Raw genomic sequence first — 17340 nt, 5'->3', positions numbered from 1 at the left:
AAATTTTCGAACTAATCTTGCTTTTGTTCTTTAAATCAACATATCTAATTGATCTGTTTATCTTGCTTTCATTCTAATCCACGTTATTAAGTACTATAGTGTACTTATTTATTATAATTTACATTATTACAATATTGAATGTTGAAACATGTTGTGATAAAATAATTCAAAAAAAGGGTACTGAGATTTTTATTTCTATTCGTATTACAAGTAACTCTAAACAGAAAAGAGTTTACATTATGTCTATGTACAGTGATATTTTATTTTTACCACAATGGATCTTATCAGACTCAGTGGAAAATTTTTGTCAAATTGTATAAATAAATTCAAAAATGTCATGGTTGTCAGCACATTTGCATAAGTTAAATATTTAAAATAGTTGAAAAAGTAAGTGGCTTCATTGAGGCAACAATTTATAAAAATGTAATAGATAATACAAACTAAAAAAATATTTTCTACAATAAAGTGATTTTCAAACTTGATTTGATGTATCGATTGTTTAAAACGTTAAAACACAGTCATCTGGGGGTGACGAAGCCAAACTTTGAACTGGAAATGCTACTTTTCGATCGACGTACAAGCTGTAAGGTTTATGTAATGCTCCTTTGGGCTTTCTAAAAGTACACTAACAGCAAGGTGGCGTGGCTCTGTACATGATAGCAACATCTTTAATTGTGCACAAGTATATGCTGATCATGAATCATGTGTCTATCCTAACAGTTACTTAATAGGTGATAGTGGCTGTCTTATTAGAAGATACATTACATCTCACAAAGTTTGGAAAAGAAGAGTTCCAAGTGTAGCCTAGGGTTTACAATGTCAATGATAATTATTGTCACTGGTGTACTTCATAATATTGATATAAAAGAAAAAGAAGAACCTCCAGGAAACCATAAGTGGTACTGTATGCTGCATCAATAATTTGTAGACATATCCCATCTATATAGACCTAAGGATAAGAAAAAAATTTCAGTTTGCAATGGTGTTAAAGCAACAGTATTACGGAAATTGGTCGATCAACATTTAATTTTCCACACACTGATAATTTATATAGTGAACTAATTCAGGTATGAAATATAATACTGAAAACGTAAAATCGACATACATTCAATTACAAAATTATTACAAGTTGATATTTACACTTAGACTATTATTTATTAAAAGATACTTATACTATGCAATGAAATGAAAAAATACATTGCGTTCATTTGTTGCCCACATCAAAATAAACATGTCTGTAAAAAGAGAGGTTTCCATATTCGGTTTGTGGTTGAAGTAGCATAGCATCACTACTATTCATGCATAAAAATCTGGTGTGGCGTACTCACACAACTTTCCTTGTCGCTATGAAAATTGATCACCTGACGCTAGTGTTCCCGCGCATACTAGTTTACTATTCAAAGATCTGAGCCTGCTGGTGACAGGACAATAACGCTGGATACAAACGAGATCTGCTATCTCTTCATAGTGAATGATTTAATAGAATCAACAGTTGCCAACAGTTTGCAATTGAATAATCACATTTTCTCAAATTTCAAGCTTATTTTCAATTTTAGGTGAAAATGTTACTGGACATTAATTGGAGAGATTTTCATGCTCAATCTTTTACACTCGAAATTTTTCATTTAAATTATATCTGAGACCTGATAATTGGAAATCTAAAATCGAACTTTGCATAGATGGGGCGGAACTCCTGAAATTTTTACAGATTTGGGACTTGTGACTGTTGATATAGCTTATCAATGAATATTTTAAGTATGAATTTGATCAAAATCGTTGGAGCCATTTTCGAGAAAATCGCGAAAAACCCTGTTTTTGACATTTTTGCCATTTTAGCCGCCATCTTGAATTGCATTTGATTGAAATTGTTCGTGTCGGATCCTTATAGTGTAAGGACCTTAAATTCCAAATTTCAAGTCATTCCGTTAATTGGGAGATGAGATATCGTGTACACAGACGCACATGCACTCATACACACACACACACATACAGACCAATACCCAAAAACCACTTTTTTGGACTCAGGGGACCTTCAAACATATAGAAATTTAGAAATTGGGGTACCTTAATTTTTTTCGGAAAGCAATACCCTTTCCTTACCTATGGTAATAGGGCAAGGAAAGTAAAAACATATGTAACGTGATTTAATGACAAAACGACATGAAAGGGAAAAAATTAAATGCTTACATAATTGTACAGGAAAAAATACTGTAGACCTGTTGTAAACTGTACACATTAAATTACTTTACATTTGTTTGTATACAAATCTATATTTCGGTAGCAACACACCGAATATAAAAACCCCACTTTTTACAGACAAGTCTATTTTGATGTGTGCGACATAATAAACACTCTGTAGAACAATAACTTAGCCTTGTAATTTTTTCAATTTTAAATCTAGTACTTTTTCTTTTTTTTGCGCGTTTTTAAACTTAATTTCGGCAGTCGCTTTTTCAATTCTGAGTATCTCCATTCTTAAAGAATGTTCTTCATCTAATTTTTTAATTTTATTTGAATATTGTTCTTTTCTATTTGTCGAAATTTCCTCCAGTTTTTCGTAGACGTCATACATTTTTCTTTTTTTATTCGCTACTTGAGTGACAGAATCAAGATTTTCGTTGTATGTTATATTGTCAGTTTTGCCTTGGAATTCCGGAATATCTGGTACAACAAGGATTTCTTTGGCAGGTGATATAGGCCTTTCACGACTTTGGCAGATAACGACTTCAAGTGGATCTGGATCAATTTCAATGTCACCTGCAAAAAACGAATTTTATTTTTATACACTTCTGTAAGATTTATGAATAACGTAGGTCCCAATAAAGTGTCAATATCTATACTTTTATAACAAGATCAGACAGTAAATTATATAGGATGATAATAAAACTATAGTCTATGGTAATTTTCTTCTAACAATCTAAATAGTACTTGAAATGATTAAGTTCATAATAAATTTCCAATTTTTATAGAAATAAATTCTCACTTAAGTTTCTTCAATAGAACATTTTATTTCACAAACTTCTGAAGCCTTTTTGCACTAGACTAAGAACTAGTTGCGTTGAATTCTCACCAATAGTTATTATTTGTTATCATTTGAATAGAATAAACTGTTGACTAATCATAATATGTTAAAATATCACCTTTCTCACTTATAAGCTAACTATTATTTTAATTAAGATTATGTATCGGGCTTTTGAAACTTTCAACTGGTACAGTTTTTCGAATTATTTTTATTTGTATATAATCAAGAGAAGTATTATCCATAGTACCGAAATGAAACAATTTTATTCTAAGGCGAAACTTTTTATAATTTTTACTTTTTGAGATATTAGCGCATTTAAGTTGACATCATTGGGGTGAGTCATTTCAAAGTTGATAGCAGAGATAAAATCACCTCTCCTGGGGACTACAACACCTTGTAGTTGGTGGAGGGGCTTGTGTACTCCAATGACCCCGAGAGCTATGCCGGCGGTAGTGTAACTACCAATAGGGCCACACAAGTCGAACAGGTCGGAACAGGACTGGATTTAAGGAATCAATATATAAAATGTATAAAAAATAACAGGACATGCAACAAAATACGATTTGGTACATGGAATATGATTCCATGAGATGAGATTCCTAAGAAAATTGGTGAGCAAAACGAGAAGAGATAGATGGAGATATGAGAGGGTAAGACAGGAGGTGGGAAGGAAGGCGCTGAGTGAAGATGTAAAAGAGAAGCAGCTCAAATGGTTCGGACATGTCACCAGGATGGAGGAATGTAGAGGGGTAAAGCACGTGGTGGAGGCCAGGAGAGAAGGAAGACGGAGGAAAGGAAACCGCGGAGACCGCGAATGTATTGGGAGAGCTGCCTTGAAGGCCTAGGTCGAGAGAGAGAGGTAGTTCCATGAGGGAAAATGAGAAGAAAGGCTGGGGACCGGGAAGTGTGGAAGAGAAGGGCCGAGGTTTGAACCCCTAAACTGTAATGGCAGAAGGGGGAAAGAAAAAGAAGAAGTGGTAAAATCATGTAGTTTTGAGGATAAATGATTCAAAATATTGTTTATCGAATGAGTGACATAATAATGGTAGACATGATTTCTCAGAATATCAATTCTGGAGGATTTTTTTCCATTAAAAAAAAAACAATTTGTAATTTAATTTGAAAACGTGAAAATATTCTATTGAAATTGATATTCTAAAAATCAAGTAAAAATCAGTTGATATTCAGTTGATAATCAGTTGATATTCTAAAATCAAGTATTCATTCGATAAACAATATCTTGAAGAAATTACCCCCAAAATTTTTTTTTTTTAATATTTAAATTTCAACTTATAATAATTTATCCAATAATAAATATCTATCTTGATCATGTACATTTAAAATCCATTAAATCTTGGCTTCAAAATCAATATGCTATTTATTCAATAGAGTGGAAAGCTTTGTTTTTCAACCATCGTACTCACACAATTCGGTTATTATTATTAGTTTTCTTTATTCATGTAAGTTACAATATTTGCTGGCTAATAAACTAATTCTCAATAAATGACGATATAGCTTTATTTAATGAATTTTACAAAATATGAAGAATTATTGATCAGAATGAAGATTGAATGCAATTTAAATTTCTATTTTATATAGTACAGTATTGAAATATGTAATATAGTACAGTATTGAAACTTCATAAATCGGCTGTGTTTCAACAAATAATATTGACAATTCTTGGAAAAAATTATAAATTGATATACTTTCCATTAACACGGCTGGAAAAATATTCAGAAGAAGCTAAGAACTGAAGTGTAAAACTGCGTTTACACCAAAGTTATTAACAAAATATTAATAACTCATTTTTTATAGATTCTATTAGATCGAACATAACTTATTATACACATGATGAAATGAGAAATGAAATAAATACAGGCTTGAACGAATATTGTTCATCTGACCTTCCTCTTTGTCTTACTCTTACCTTCTTGGCAATGGTTACTGCTTGAATCTAATGGATTTGTTAGTCGATCTACTAGTTCTGAAAATTCTCGTGTAACACTGTTTGAAATTGTAGGAGAGCAGGACGAGCATCCACCAGATGCATTTATTTGTTTCTGAAACGTAAACAATAGTTTGAGTCTTCACCAACTGCACAATGAAATCTAGCAATTTAATAATTAATAGTCATGTAATTTACTAAAATCAATTACCAGATTAATCAGAGAAATAACATTCCTTTGAACTGCAATCCAATCAGTGTGATCATTTTCATCCAATCATTGTAATATGGCAAGTCAGTTAATAATTTTTGAAAAAGTTTCAATTATTATTAGGCGAAAATTCAATAATTAATAGTCATGTAATTGTCGTCTATATCTATATGCAGACGATACAGCTTTGTTGTTTGAGGGGAAGAGCTGGGATGACGTGTTCCGTTCGGCTGAGCTCGGTTTGGGTGTTGTGAAGGATTGGTTCGACTTCAACCGACTTACTATCAATATCAGTAGAACAAAATACCTCCCTATTTCTATCAGAGCCAATGGTGACCCAATTGGTCTAGAGCTGAGGTTACACACCTGTGGCGCACCGAATGTTAGTAGGACAATGCAATGCCAATGTGAGCATATTGAGCGGGTGCAGGAATACAAATACCTGGGTGTAATATTTGATAGTCGGCTAAAGTGGATAAACCATGTAAATTATACGAGAAACAAGCTCAGAAAATTTATTTATGTGTTCTCTTCCTTGAGTGGGATACTCACACAGAATATAATAAAACAAGTATACTTTGCCTACATCCAATCAATCTTACAGTACGGTATCATAGCACGGGAGGTGCGTTTAAAACTATTTTATCTCCTCTATCTATAGTACAGAAACTTATAATGAAAAGTGCCCTATGCAAGCCAAGAACATTCCCATCAGACGCACTATTTGAAGAATTTAAGGTATTCAACGTTCAACAATTATATATAAGAACTCTAATCCTGTACATCTTTAAACAAGATCCAGCTTTATTTCCATATATTCAACACAATTATAATACACGAACAGCATCAAACGTAGGTATTGGTAACCCTAGACTCACTTCAACTTTCTCTTCCACTTCCACATTTTATAAAATGCATTTCCTCTTCCAAAAATTACCAGTGCACTTGAAAACACCTGGCAACAGGAGAATAAGCCATTATAAAAAGATGGTCAACAATTGGGTGTCTTCTTTGAACATTGAAGAACAGGAAAGAATCCTAGTGTCACCTTACTCACAATGAAATCTAGCAATTTAATAATTAATAGTCATGTAATTTACTAAAATCAATTACCAGATTAATCAGAGAAATAACATTCCTTTGAACTGCAATCCAATCAGTGTGATCATTTTCATCCAATCATTGTAATATGGCAAGTCAGTTAATAATTTTTGAAAAAGTTTCAATTATTATTAGGCGAAAATTCAATAATTAATAGTCATGTAATTGTCGTCTATATCTATATGCAGACGATACAGCTTTGTTGTTTGAGGGGAAGAGCTGGGATGACGTGTTCCGTTCGGCTGAGCTCGGTTTGGGTGTTGTGAAGGATTGGTTCGACTTCAACCGACTTACTATCAATATCAGTAGAACAAAATACCTCCCTATTTCTATCAGAGCCAATGGTGACCCAATTGGTCTAGAGCTGAGGTTACACACCTGTGGCGCACCGAATGTTAGTAGGACAATGCAATGCCAATGTGAGCATATTGAGCGGGTGCAGGAATACAAATACCTGGGTGTAATATTTGATAGTCGGCTAAAGTGGATAAACCATGTAAATTATACGAGAAACAAGCTCAGAAAATTTATTTATGTGTTCTCTTCCTTGAGTGGGATACTCACACAGAATATAATAAAACAAGTATACTTTGCCTACATCCAATCAATCTTACAGTACGGTATCATAGCACGGGGAGGTGCGTTTAAAACTATTTTATCTCCTCTATCTATAGTACAGAAACTTATAATGAAAAGTGCCCTATGCAAGCCAAGAACATTCCCATCAGACGCACTATTTGAAGAATTTAAGGTATTCAACGTTCAACAATTATATATAAGAACTCTAATCCTGTACATCTTTAAACAAGATCCAGCTTTATTTCCATATATTCAACACAATTATAATACACGAACAGCATCAAACGTAGGTATTGGTAACCCTAGACTCACTTCAACTTTCTCTTCCACTTCCACATTTTATAAAATGCATTTCCTCTTCCAAAAATTACCAGTGCACTTGAAAACACCTGGCAACAGGAGAATAAGCCATTATAAAAAGATGGTCAACAATTGGGTGTCTTCTTTGAACATTGAAGAACAGGAAAGAATCCTAGTGTCACCTTACTCTCATTGAAATCTGAGTCACATATTATTATTCATGACATTCTGCACAAATGAAGATATTCTTTTGTGTGTGTGTGTGCGCGCGTGTGAGTGTTGGAATGGATAGTTTTTTCTACCACAGTCTAGTAGCCTGTTAGTTTATTGCCTTTTTTTACATGATTAGCCATCGTTCATCCTTATCAATCTCATTATGCTGCCCATAATATATTTTTCTTTTATCATACGTATATAATTTTTAGTTTTCATTTTCCACTTAGATTTACTTATTCATGTGAAATTAACTTGTATTATTTACTTTTTATTCGGTTTTATACTTTTCTTTAAGTTGGTTTAAAATAAGATTTTTCACAACTCGCTTCTCTATCACAGGCATGTGCCAATAAGAGAAGCCTCCAAAATTGTTTATCATATGTACTATTTATTGTATTGTAAATTTTGGAGAATAAAGAATTTCAATTTCAATTTACTAAAATCAATTACCAGATTAATCAGAAAAAAAAACATTCCTTTGAACTGCAATCCAATCAGTGTAATCATTTCAATCCAAACATTGTAATATGGCAAGTCATTTAATAATTTGAAAAAGTTTCAATAATTATTATTAGACCAAAATCCAAATTGAATACAATTAAATGCAATAGACATTACCATTTGAATAAAAGAAATATCACAAGTTAAGTCATTTCTAAGTTGAAACATAATCTATTGGCAAAAAATACTTTATAATTTAATTTCTTTTCTAGTATAGAAAAAGAAATTATGAAGAACATGGAAGCATACAAGATTTCTCCCAAAAATTGCTTCCATAACAAAAGCTCTACTCTTGCCTGTCTGTGCAAACCTTAGGGTGGCCACTAATAAAGGGTGAGTACACTCATGTCGTCATACATTGTTGTGCAATCACAGCGAAAGGCTTCAAACAAAATGTTTTGAGGTTAGGTTTTTGTATCTAATTTTATTGTTTATTGTTTTTGAAGGGACGGATTCAAGGATCCGAAGGTTCAAAGAACCCCACACGTCAACCGAAGCTTATTGTGTTCCCAAGTAGTATGTTAGCTAGGCAAACCAATACCTATGTCCTTTACAAGAACAGTAGTTTTTCCTATACTAACATTCCATTCATCACCTGGTTGCAATCCTTGTCACAATCCAGTGTGATATGCTTGGCAGTCTCTTCAGACTGATTAGTCCTCGCGATCTACGTGAGTTCCACTCCAGGCCCTCTTTGTAGGTCCTTCCGCTGAGGAAGGGGCGGCTAGGTTGCCTCTAGGGCGCCCGGCCACCCCTGACTCAGCCTCTTGACCCACATTTGTAACTAGATTTTCACCCATCTCCGGTCTCCTGGGTTTTTTCTTTTTGGGTCAAAGGCCTCACATCTCCCAAGAAGTTTTGCCTAAATTGCCGCCCTTCTTTGAGCAGTGGTGAGGTTTGGTCACTCCACCCACAACTCGTGACCTACGTGAGTTCCACTCCTGGCCTTTTTGTAGGTCCTTCCGCTGAGAGAGGGGACGCCAAACTGCATCTAGGGCGCCCGGCCACCCTCGACTCAGCCTCTTGACCCACATTTGTGCCTGGAGTTTCGCCCATCTCTGGTCTCTTGGGTTTTTCTTTTTGCCCCTCCGAAACTGCCCTGATGGGGCAGATCTCGTGGGTTTGAAGGCAAGGCAACTTCTGGAGTTGCTTTGAGGTCCATTTTAGTTGCCTCCTACGACAAGCATGGATACTGTGGGTGAATTCTGGTTTTCAACACATTCTTGAGTACGATGATCGACTCAAAGCTCCCCCAACCCACAGGGGGCTTTTTTGTATCTTAGATTTTTTTGTTATTTTTCTCTTCTCTACTCTATTTGAGGTTGAAATATTTTTCATAACAATAATTTGTGATTTTCCAGTGGTTCATTTATTGTTATTGGTTGTATATTTTATGTTAGAAGCTGTGGTCAAACAGCTGTTTTTTGTTCGAAGCGAAGCCTCTCGCTGAAGACACAACACAATGTGTGTATACACATGTCCTGTCGTTGATGGTCACCTTTGGATTGCAGCATTAATTTTATAGACGCCAGTGCTGCCAGATTTCACAGAATCCAGCGAGCCAATGAGTTAAATGTGTGAGAGAAAGAGCGAAGAGAGCCTTTTTGATATAATCAGTATAATAAACGGCAACAGTGTCATCCTATTGTTATATTGAAATAACATTGGCCATAAAGCCCCGAGCTGCAAACTAAGGTTTGCATAGGATTTCGTAAAAATTCTATATAGATTTCTACTATTTAATACTATTATTTTTATTTCATCAAATTCTTATTTTATAGAATAAATTATTTATTTGTGGGCTGAAAGTGGTGTTTTTTAACACGGTAGGAGATAGTCTTAACGCTAACAGATAGCATAACAACAGTGCTCATTCAGTGTGACTTATTTATGCTTACAATATTATGAAGCCATTGAAAAGGTCTTTGAGAATCACATTTTTATCGTATTTGCGATTGTGGTAGTTACTTGACATTTTTTTACTTGAATTAGGCTCTAATATTTCCCCTTCAAAGTTATTCTATAACATTAGAGATTTTTGTTTAAAGTTAGTTAGAGTTTTATGGTTGATGAAAACAATATAAAAAGTTGTAGTACCCTTCAAAAAAAGTTAAAAATATTTTAATGACTAGTTTCGACCATTGGTCGTTTTCAAGTTAAAATGTTATCTTTTCACATTTTAAAATATTTTGAAGTTTTTTTTTAATAAAGGGTACCGTACTACAAGTTTTTATATTGTTTTATTAATTTGAATAAAGTAGCCCATATAAGTAAATTAGTTTTATGGTTGTATTAAATGAAAGGTTTAGTAGATTTTGAACTCAAAATTGGTTCATAATCTACAGTTTATCCTTTCATAAAATTTTGTTTGGTTCACGTTTGAAACTTCATCAATAATTTAATTTTCAAATATAATTTACTTACTACATTGCAATGTCGACGCAGTGTCAAGGACTTCGCGAGAGACCACAAACTTCAACTGAAGGACTACTCGGGATTTCACGAACGTTGAGATGACTTCAACTAGCTAGGCTACTTTCTTCAATGTACTAGGAGGATTTTATTATTATAATCTTTAATTGCAGAATTTTCCTTTTTTCACAAAGACAATCGAGACAAAATTATGAAAGCAGAGGAGTTTTGGTTGTCACGATAGCAGCTTGATTTTCAACACTTTGAATGCTGTAGTGTAAAGATGTCATACTCCTCTACACACATCATCACATGAATGATCGGAGTATGACTGCTGATTCTACCAGTGACGTTTATATTGATTTGCTTTTTTATAATGTTCAATATCTCCGAAATAAAATAATTTTATTGTTTGTGAAATGAATAATTTAGAATTGATTGTTAGCACGAACAGGAAATTCAAGATAATGTCTTGAACACTGGATGTGCCCTGATGAACTTGAACTTTTAAACATTTCTAATTATGAGTTGGCAGCTTTCTATAGTCGAAGAGAGTACCAGTGTGGTGGTGTAGCCATTTTATTGATGTGAATATGTATGCCCTATTTGCATATTGTGTCGATGTTTCTAAACAATGCATTCAGAAGGCTTAATTTGCCAGTGTTTCTGCTGTGCATGCAAGACTGTATATTGTTTTAGTGTAACGCTCCGCAGCTGGGAATTTTGACAACTTCCTTCTAGACCTTGAGAGACTGATTGCTGAGCTGACCAGGGTGAACCCAGGCTTTGAGGTTGTGATTGTAGGTGACTTCCATATAGATGTTCTGAATGAAGGCTGACAATAGGGCTAGTGATTTTATCAATCTCCTTCGATCTTTGGACAATGTGGCTACAACCTTGAGGATTGATGACTGCATCAGGTGCTCTACCTTGAATTTTTCCTCAGTGACCACTTTGTTGCACCACTGAAGTGTCTAATCTGGTGTCTGAGCCAGTGGGGCTTCAGCAGATTATATGGATGTGGCCCATTACACAGTGTAGATAGCAACGTCTTCTCCAGCTGCTTGCTATACGTGAACTGATGCTTGTGGCAGATTGTTGCAAAACTGAAGATTTCTCACGTCTCATTTCCCATCAAAAAGTATGTGCTTTTTAAATATTTACTTAGTAACACAGTGACGAGACTACAAATAATTTATTATATAGTGTTTCATAATGGAAAACATCAATAGTGTTTTCATTGCGTGGACATACTACATATAGGCATGTCTACAAGTGAACAAGTCGAAGAAGAGTGATAAACTTCCCTAAGGTATGTCAATGAGTAGGAGAAATTGAACATTGTGTTCATTAAACATGCATAATCAGTTATATCATTAGTTAGCTAGTCAAGTTTATCCCTTACAATAATAGAGAAAACTATGAATTGATAATTACTAATAGGTACCAATTTCCTCCAATCAATCTATTGTGATAGTATTCTGGAGTTTTTTCATCTGTCCAGTGTCAGAATAGCGTTAAAGCACAATTGAACCCTCACATTACATAATATTATGAATTCAAGAGAGAATTCTTTTTTCTTTTAATAATTTCTATATTATGTAATAATTAGCCTATTTTGTACAAATAAAAATATACTTGAATAAAATTTCCAAGTATAGTTCTTGTTTTTTTTAGTGGGATTCTATTTTTTATGCTCTTAAAAGTTATTCCAAAATAACTAAAATAAGCCTGTACGGTACTTACTCTGTCTTCTGATTTCTCCCTCTTCGCCTTCATTTTCAAATTTTCCAATAACGTTTTCAAAGCTTTTAGATCTCTTACACCCGTGGTTTGAATAGCGTTGAATTCATTTGCGATCGCCATCCAAGCATAGTTTTTTTCTTGTATATTAATTCTGTCAATTTTTCTGTTTTCAACCACAGTCTTGTATCTAAGTATAATCTGCATAAACTGTTCTTTTTCTTTTTCCGTATAGTTTCTTCCTCTATCTCTCTTATCCATTATTGTTTAAAAATGTTGTAATGACAGATTAAAATATTCACTATAGACCTACTAACTTGATATAAAACAGAATATAAACAAATTCAATACAACGACAATAACAACAAACAACTTAACTTAACCTAATTGTTAAATCCCTGCAATTTGAGTTTGAGAAATTACAAATTTACAAGCCTCTCATTTGTGTACGTTCTAGCAACACGCGCGTCATGCTGTAGAAATGCTCCTCTAGCATAGAGGAGTATGCGCATGCGCTGGTAACGTATCTGTTGAAGCAGCTCCGTTCATTGTGACAACTGGTGTGACTGGCTTTCAGTGAAACTGCAACTGATTCTCCACTGCCTCACACCATTTATTCAGGTTGTCCACTTGACTGGCCACTGCAGATTTCTTCTACTTTTTTTGCATTATAGGAGGTTGATTCTAAATATAGGAAGAATTGATGAAAGTCGATAATAATGGTTGAGAGAAAATTTGCTTACAGTAAATACAACAAAAACTAAATTTCTAGTTTTTTCTCTGACAGACCGGACGAGACCACCGGATTCTTCAATAATTTTGCATTAATGTGGAAGCAACAACAACCTGTGTGATTCAACAAGTCAATGGAATAAAATATTCAGGAATAATAGTGGACAACAAATTTAAATGGGACAAGCACATTAATCTATCAATTACCTGGATCAGGAAACTTCTCTACAAATTCTATCAACTCCGTAAAATCTTCAACTATTAGACATTGAAAAATGCTTATTTTTCTTTGGTGCAATCAATTTTAAGATACATCATAATTATCTGGGGAGCTACGAATTTTTGACCGAATGTAGTGAGGTCTATGTTTCAACTCTATTTGCTTTTGTCTGTCTGTATGTAACGCGACTAGGGCCAAACACGTTGATAGAATTCGATGATATTATTTGGCAGGAATATTCCTTTTTCAACTGCGCGTCGATGTATACACAATTTTTTTGAAATTTTGCATTTTAATGATAATATAAAACAAAAGGAATTCCTCAATACTCTGATATCACTATATATATCATCTACTTTGAAGATAGGATCAATCAGAGTAAATAATTATTATTCATAATCAATCAGCTGACAAGTGGATTATGCATTGCATGCATCACACAGATGTCTGCCCATGTCTATTATTTCTATAAGGTGAAGTTTCAACATTTTTTTATGATGCATGCCCATCAGTATCAATATTCTCACATTTGAAAAACAAATTTAATAGGTGATTGAAAATGAAATAAAAAAATGATTAAATGAACTGAATAATGTCAAAGAAATTATAATATTCTTGATTGAAAAAATAATTTTAAAATAGTTGAGAAATATTTTTACCACATGGAAAGATTATCACGAAACTGGATAAATCATCATATGGGATACGAATTCAAATGTGAACTGAGTTTATTACATAAGTGAGTTTTTGATCTTGGAGAAGACAAATAACAGTTTTTAAGAGTAAATTATGATTCAACTGTGAATTGTGATTCAACTGAATTAACTAGTACAGGTGACATCAGATACTTATGGATGAGAATACTGCGTGAGGTCTACTGTTCACAGATTGACTAGTATACACTATACAGGTTGAACCTCTCTATAAACTTCAAAAACGAATTCTAAAAATGATAGATTTTAAGGAGAATTAACTCCCCACGAACATTCTTTTTAAGGACAGTAAAGTACTGAGTGTAAGACAACTCTACATACAGGCTATCATCACATGAATGAGGGTAAAATTGCTCCTTCTTTCGCAGGCCTATTACTTTTGTAGATATTTTTTTAAATGCCGCTGTAGATTATAATTAGTGTACAATTGTATTTTACATATACTACAATTGAAATGAGATGATTTCTCAGACAGTCATGATAGCTACACATGTTCATTCATTCACAATGGCTGCACGACTGTACATGCTCATTCATTCACTTTTTCAAGAAAACGAAGTAACAGTTATTGTTCCAAGTAGCAGGTAGCAAACTGCTCCAACTCAAGCAGATACTAAACTTGCGCAGTAGAAAGGAGCAGTTCCACCTTAGACCAGTTATAGAATAGACACGCCCAATTGTATATCCATACTCAAGGAGGATAAAGTATTCATACTGAAAGACATCTACTGCCATATCGCCCCATCGTGAAGAAAACTACAGGCGAACAAATGTAGATAAACCCCACAACAGAAAAGTTTTCTATCCGATGCTGACGTCACTATGGGGCGATATGGCAGTAGATGTTGGCTTCATCGACTTTTAGTATGGGGGGTGTCTATTCTATAACTGGTCTGAGTTCTATAGCGAGACTCGCCTATCTGAACTGTCAAAAGCTCACACGGAACGCATTCCACTGTCCTTGGTCGAAGTCGTACATGCACCGCAACCTCCCATGAACACAATAATTGTAATAGTAATGATGGGAGGTTCACTCTACTGATCCGGATCAATCGATCTCGTTCACTGCTGCGAGGCAATGAGTACGATCTGGGTGGACCTTTGATTCTTTCAGGGTCTTGGGTATGCTCCAGGCTGGTTGCGATTATAGGGTCATGAGGGGGAGGTACAGAGAGGCAACTAGAGTGGCAAAGTTGAATTATAACTGCAGAGTGATAGACAACTCATCTAATAAAAGCAGAGCAGCCTGGTCAATCATAAACAAATTGAGGCCTGGAAAAAGTAGGAGGAACGTAGCTCCAATCCATCCAGATACCTTTGCACAGTTTTTCGCACATTGTGTGGGAGAAATAAGAAGAGGGATTAGGCAGACTGATGTCTCTTTTGGAGAGCTTTTAAGTAGTTGCCCTGTCTCCACTGCTAGCTTCAATTGGATGCTCATCACTCCTGAGGATGTAAGTAGAGTGATAAGGAAACTGAAATCATCAAGATCTAGGGACTTTTATGATTTTTCCAACTCTCTTATGAAGGAAATTGGTGAGTGGGTTGCTAAGCCGTTGTCAGTGTGCATTAATGCCTGCCTCAGAGAAGGAATGTTTCCGGATTTCCTCAAGATTGCCCGAGTGTGTCTGATTTTCAAGAAGGGTAACAGAGAGGATCCAGCAGACTACCGGCCAATATCGCTCATCCCTGTCTTGGCTAAGGTTTTTGAGTGTATTGTTTCGGAGCAACTGAGTTTTTTCTTGAGTACAAGTGCATCTTCACGGGCTTCCAATATGGTTTTCGTAGGGGTAGATCAACAACCAATGCCATTGATGCTCTTGTCACGGACATACTCCATGAATTTGAGAAGAGGGGTTTTGCCTGGGGTACCTTTTGTGACTTGAGTCGGGCATTTGATTGTGTCAGTCACAAGATTCTGATTAAGAAACTGAATTTCTTCGGCATCCGGGGTACAGCTCTGAATTTGATTTGCTTCTACCTTTGTAACAGGAAGCAGACGGTTGAGGTTCATGGTAAATGGTCACCTACAGTGAGTGTTGAATGTGGAGTTCCTCAGGGCTCCATTCTTGGGCCTCTGCTTTTTTTGATAGCTGTAAATGACTTACCTTATAATGTAGATGCCAATACATATATTTATCCAGACGACACTACTCTGAGAAATACTGGTCGTGATATTCTGACAGTTGGTGAAGGGGCCATTAATGCAATGACACAGGTCTCAGATTGGTTTGCAGCTAATGGTTTTCTATTGAACCAAGCGAAGACACAGATAGTTGTCTTCAGTTTAAGACCATATGTGAGCGACCCCTCGATTTCTAATAAGGCCAGATTTCTTGGACTGACGGTGGATAGCGATCTGTCATGGGCTCCTCATATATTGATACGGTTTTAGATAGGTTGTCTCGAGTGAACTTCCTCTTACTGCGTTTGATGTCAAGTGTGCCTTTTGAATATGTAAAATCTTCATATTTTGCTCTGTTCTAGTCGGTGCTGTGGTATGGTCTGGTGTTCTGGGGTAATGCTGCCAGGATTGGAGAGGTATTAATAATGCAGAAGAGAGCTATCAGAATAATGAGTAGAGCTGATAGAATAGCCCACTGTAAGCAACTTTTTGTTGAGCTTGGCATTCTTATGGTAGTGAATCTGTATATATTCAGTAGCCTTGTTCACACTCATAAGTGTTTTTTCAGCTGCCTGAATCCAGCATAGACCTGTAATGCTATAAAAACCATTGAAACCATAAAGGCATAATAATTTGACTAGTACTCTATTATGTATGTGTTCTAATATTTTGACGTGATCTTATGCATCTATAGATGTTTCATGGATCGAGAAATGTATCTATCTATCTATCTGATCCACTGCCCCTCGTGCACCGGGGCAGACTGACCGCGTTCCATGGGAGCTTTTGACAGTTCATAAACCGGTCGCCATCTTTGATTATCCTGCACCGGCGCAGAATTCATGGACCGGTCGGAAACATAATATGATCCACAAAAAGCTAACCAGAACTGGAGAGCTCCTATTGGTCGAAAATTTTAGCGTCATAGGAAGTGAACAGTAGATGCCTACAAAAAAGGTAGAAGTTAAAATGGAGGAGCAAAGCAAATATGAGGTACTTTATTCTTTTGAAAATATATCATATCCCATTATAAAGAACGAGGAAGAAAATTCATTTTTGGTGGGTAAGTTTATTTTGTATTAAATTATTGACAATTAACTTAGTTTGGTATGACTATCTTATTAAAATAAGTTATGTACAGGCCCGGGTTCAGGGTGAATAGCGCCCTGGGCTACACACAGCTTTGTGCCCCCCCATTTGAGAAATCCGTGGATATGAAAAAGCAAATGCAACAAGGCCACCAAAGTTGTGTGCTGAGATTTAAAGATCAATACAATACCGGAAAATTCAAGTTAAGATAGTAAGTACTGTGATATATTTTATAAATACCTTGTAATTGAAGTCTTTAAAATTTGAGTTTTGCATGGCAATCAAAGCTGTCCTTGTCCTGTCCACATTTTGCTGGCTGGTTCAATTTCATTAGATGTCTTTTTTATAATGGAGGCCTCCCAAGGATTACGCGCTCACTATTGAAAACTGAACCGCACTTGACACTTATCATGCATGTTGAATTTCAACAA

The 17340-nt window shown here is 35.1% G+C and overlaps 1 protein-coding gene across 1 annotated transcript; it reads right to left on the bottom strand.

Annotated features, from left to right (window-relative positions):
* Positions 1-173: 173 nt before the first annotated feature.
* Positions 174-12469, bottom strand: LOC111053259. Its single transcript, XM_022340108.2, has 3 exons — positions 12034-12469; positions 4950-5082; positions 174-2757 (listed from the first exon to the last, which is right to left on the bottom strand). Exons 1-3 carry the CDS (start codon positions 12289-12291, stop codon positions 2369-2371), a joined length of 780 nt encoding a protein of 259 aa, XP_022195800.2. The 5' UTR covers positions 12292-12469; the 3' UTR covers positions 174-2368.
* Between the last annotated feature and the right edge of the window lie 4871 nt (positions 12470-17340).

Source organism: Nilaparvata lugens, chromosome 1, assembly GCF_014356525.2.
Source record: "Nilaparvata lugens isolate BPH chromosome 1, ASM1435652v1, whole genome shotgun sequence".
Lineage (NCBI taxonomy): Eukaryota > Metazoa > Arthropoda > Insecta > Hemiptera > Delphacidae > Nilaparvata > Nilaparvata lugens.
Note: the sequence above shows the minus strand (reverse complement) of the source record. Positions and strands in the feature narration are given on the sequence as shown.

Coding starts and splice junctions, on each gene's coding strand:
- LOC111053259 (XM_022340108.2), bottom strand. CDS start 12,291: ATGGATAAGAGAGATAGAGGAAGAAACTATACGGAAAAAGAAAAAGAA. Junction 5,083..12,033: donor GGGAGAAATCAGAAGACAGA/GTAAGTACCGTA, acceptor TTTACGTTTCAG/AAACAAATAAATGCATCTGG. Junction 2,758..4,949: donor CAGTAACCATTGCCAAGAAG/GTAAGAGTAAGA, acceptor CGTTTTTTGCAG/GTGACATTGAAATTGATCCA.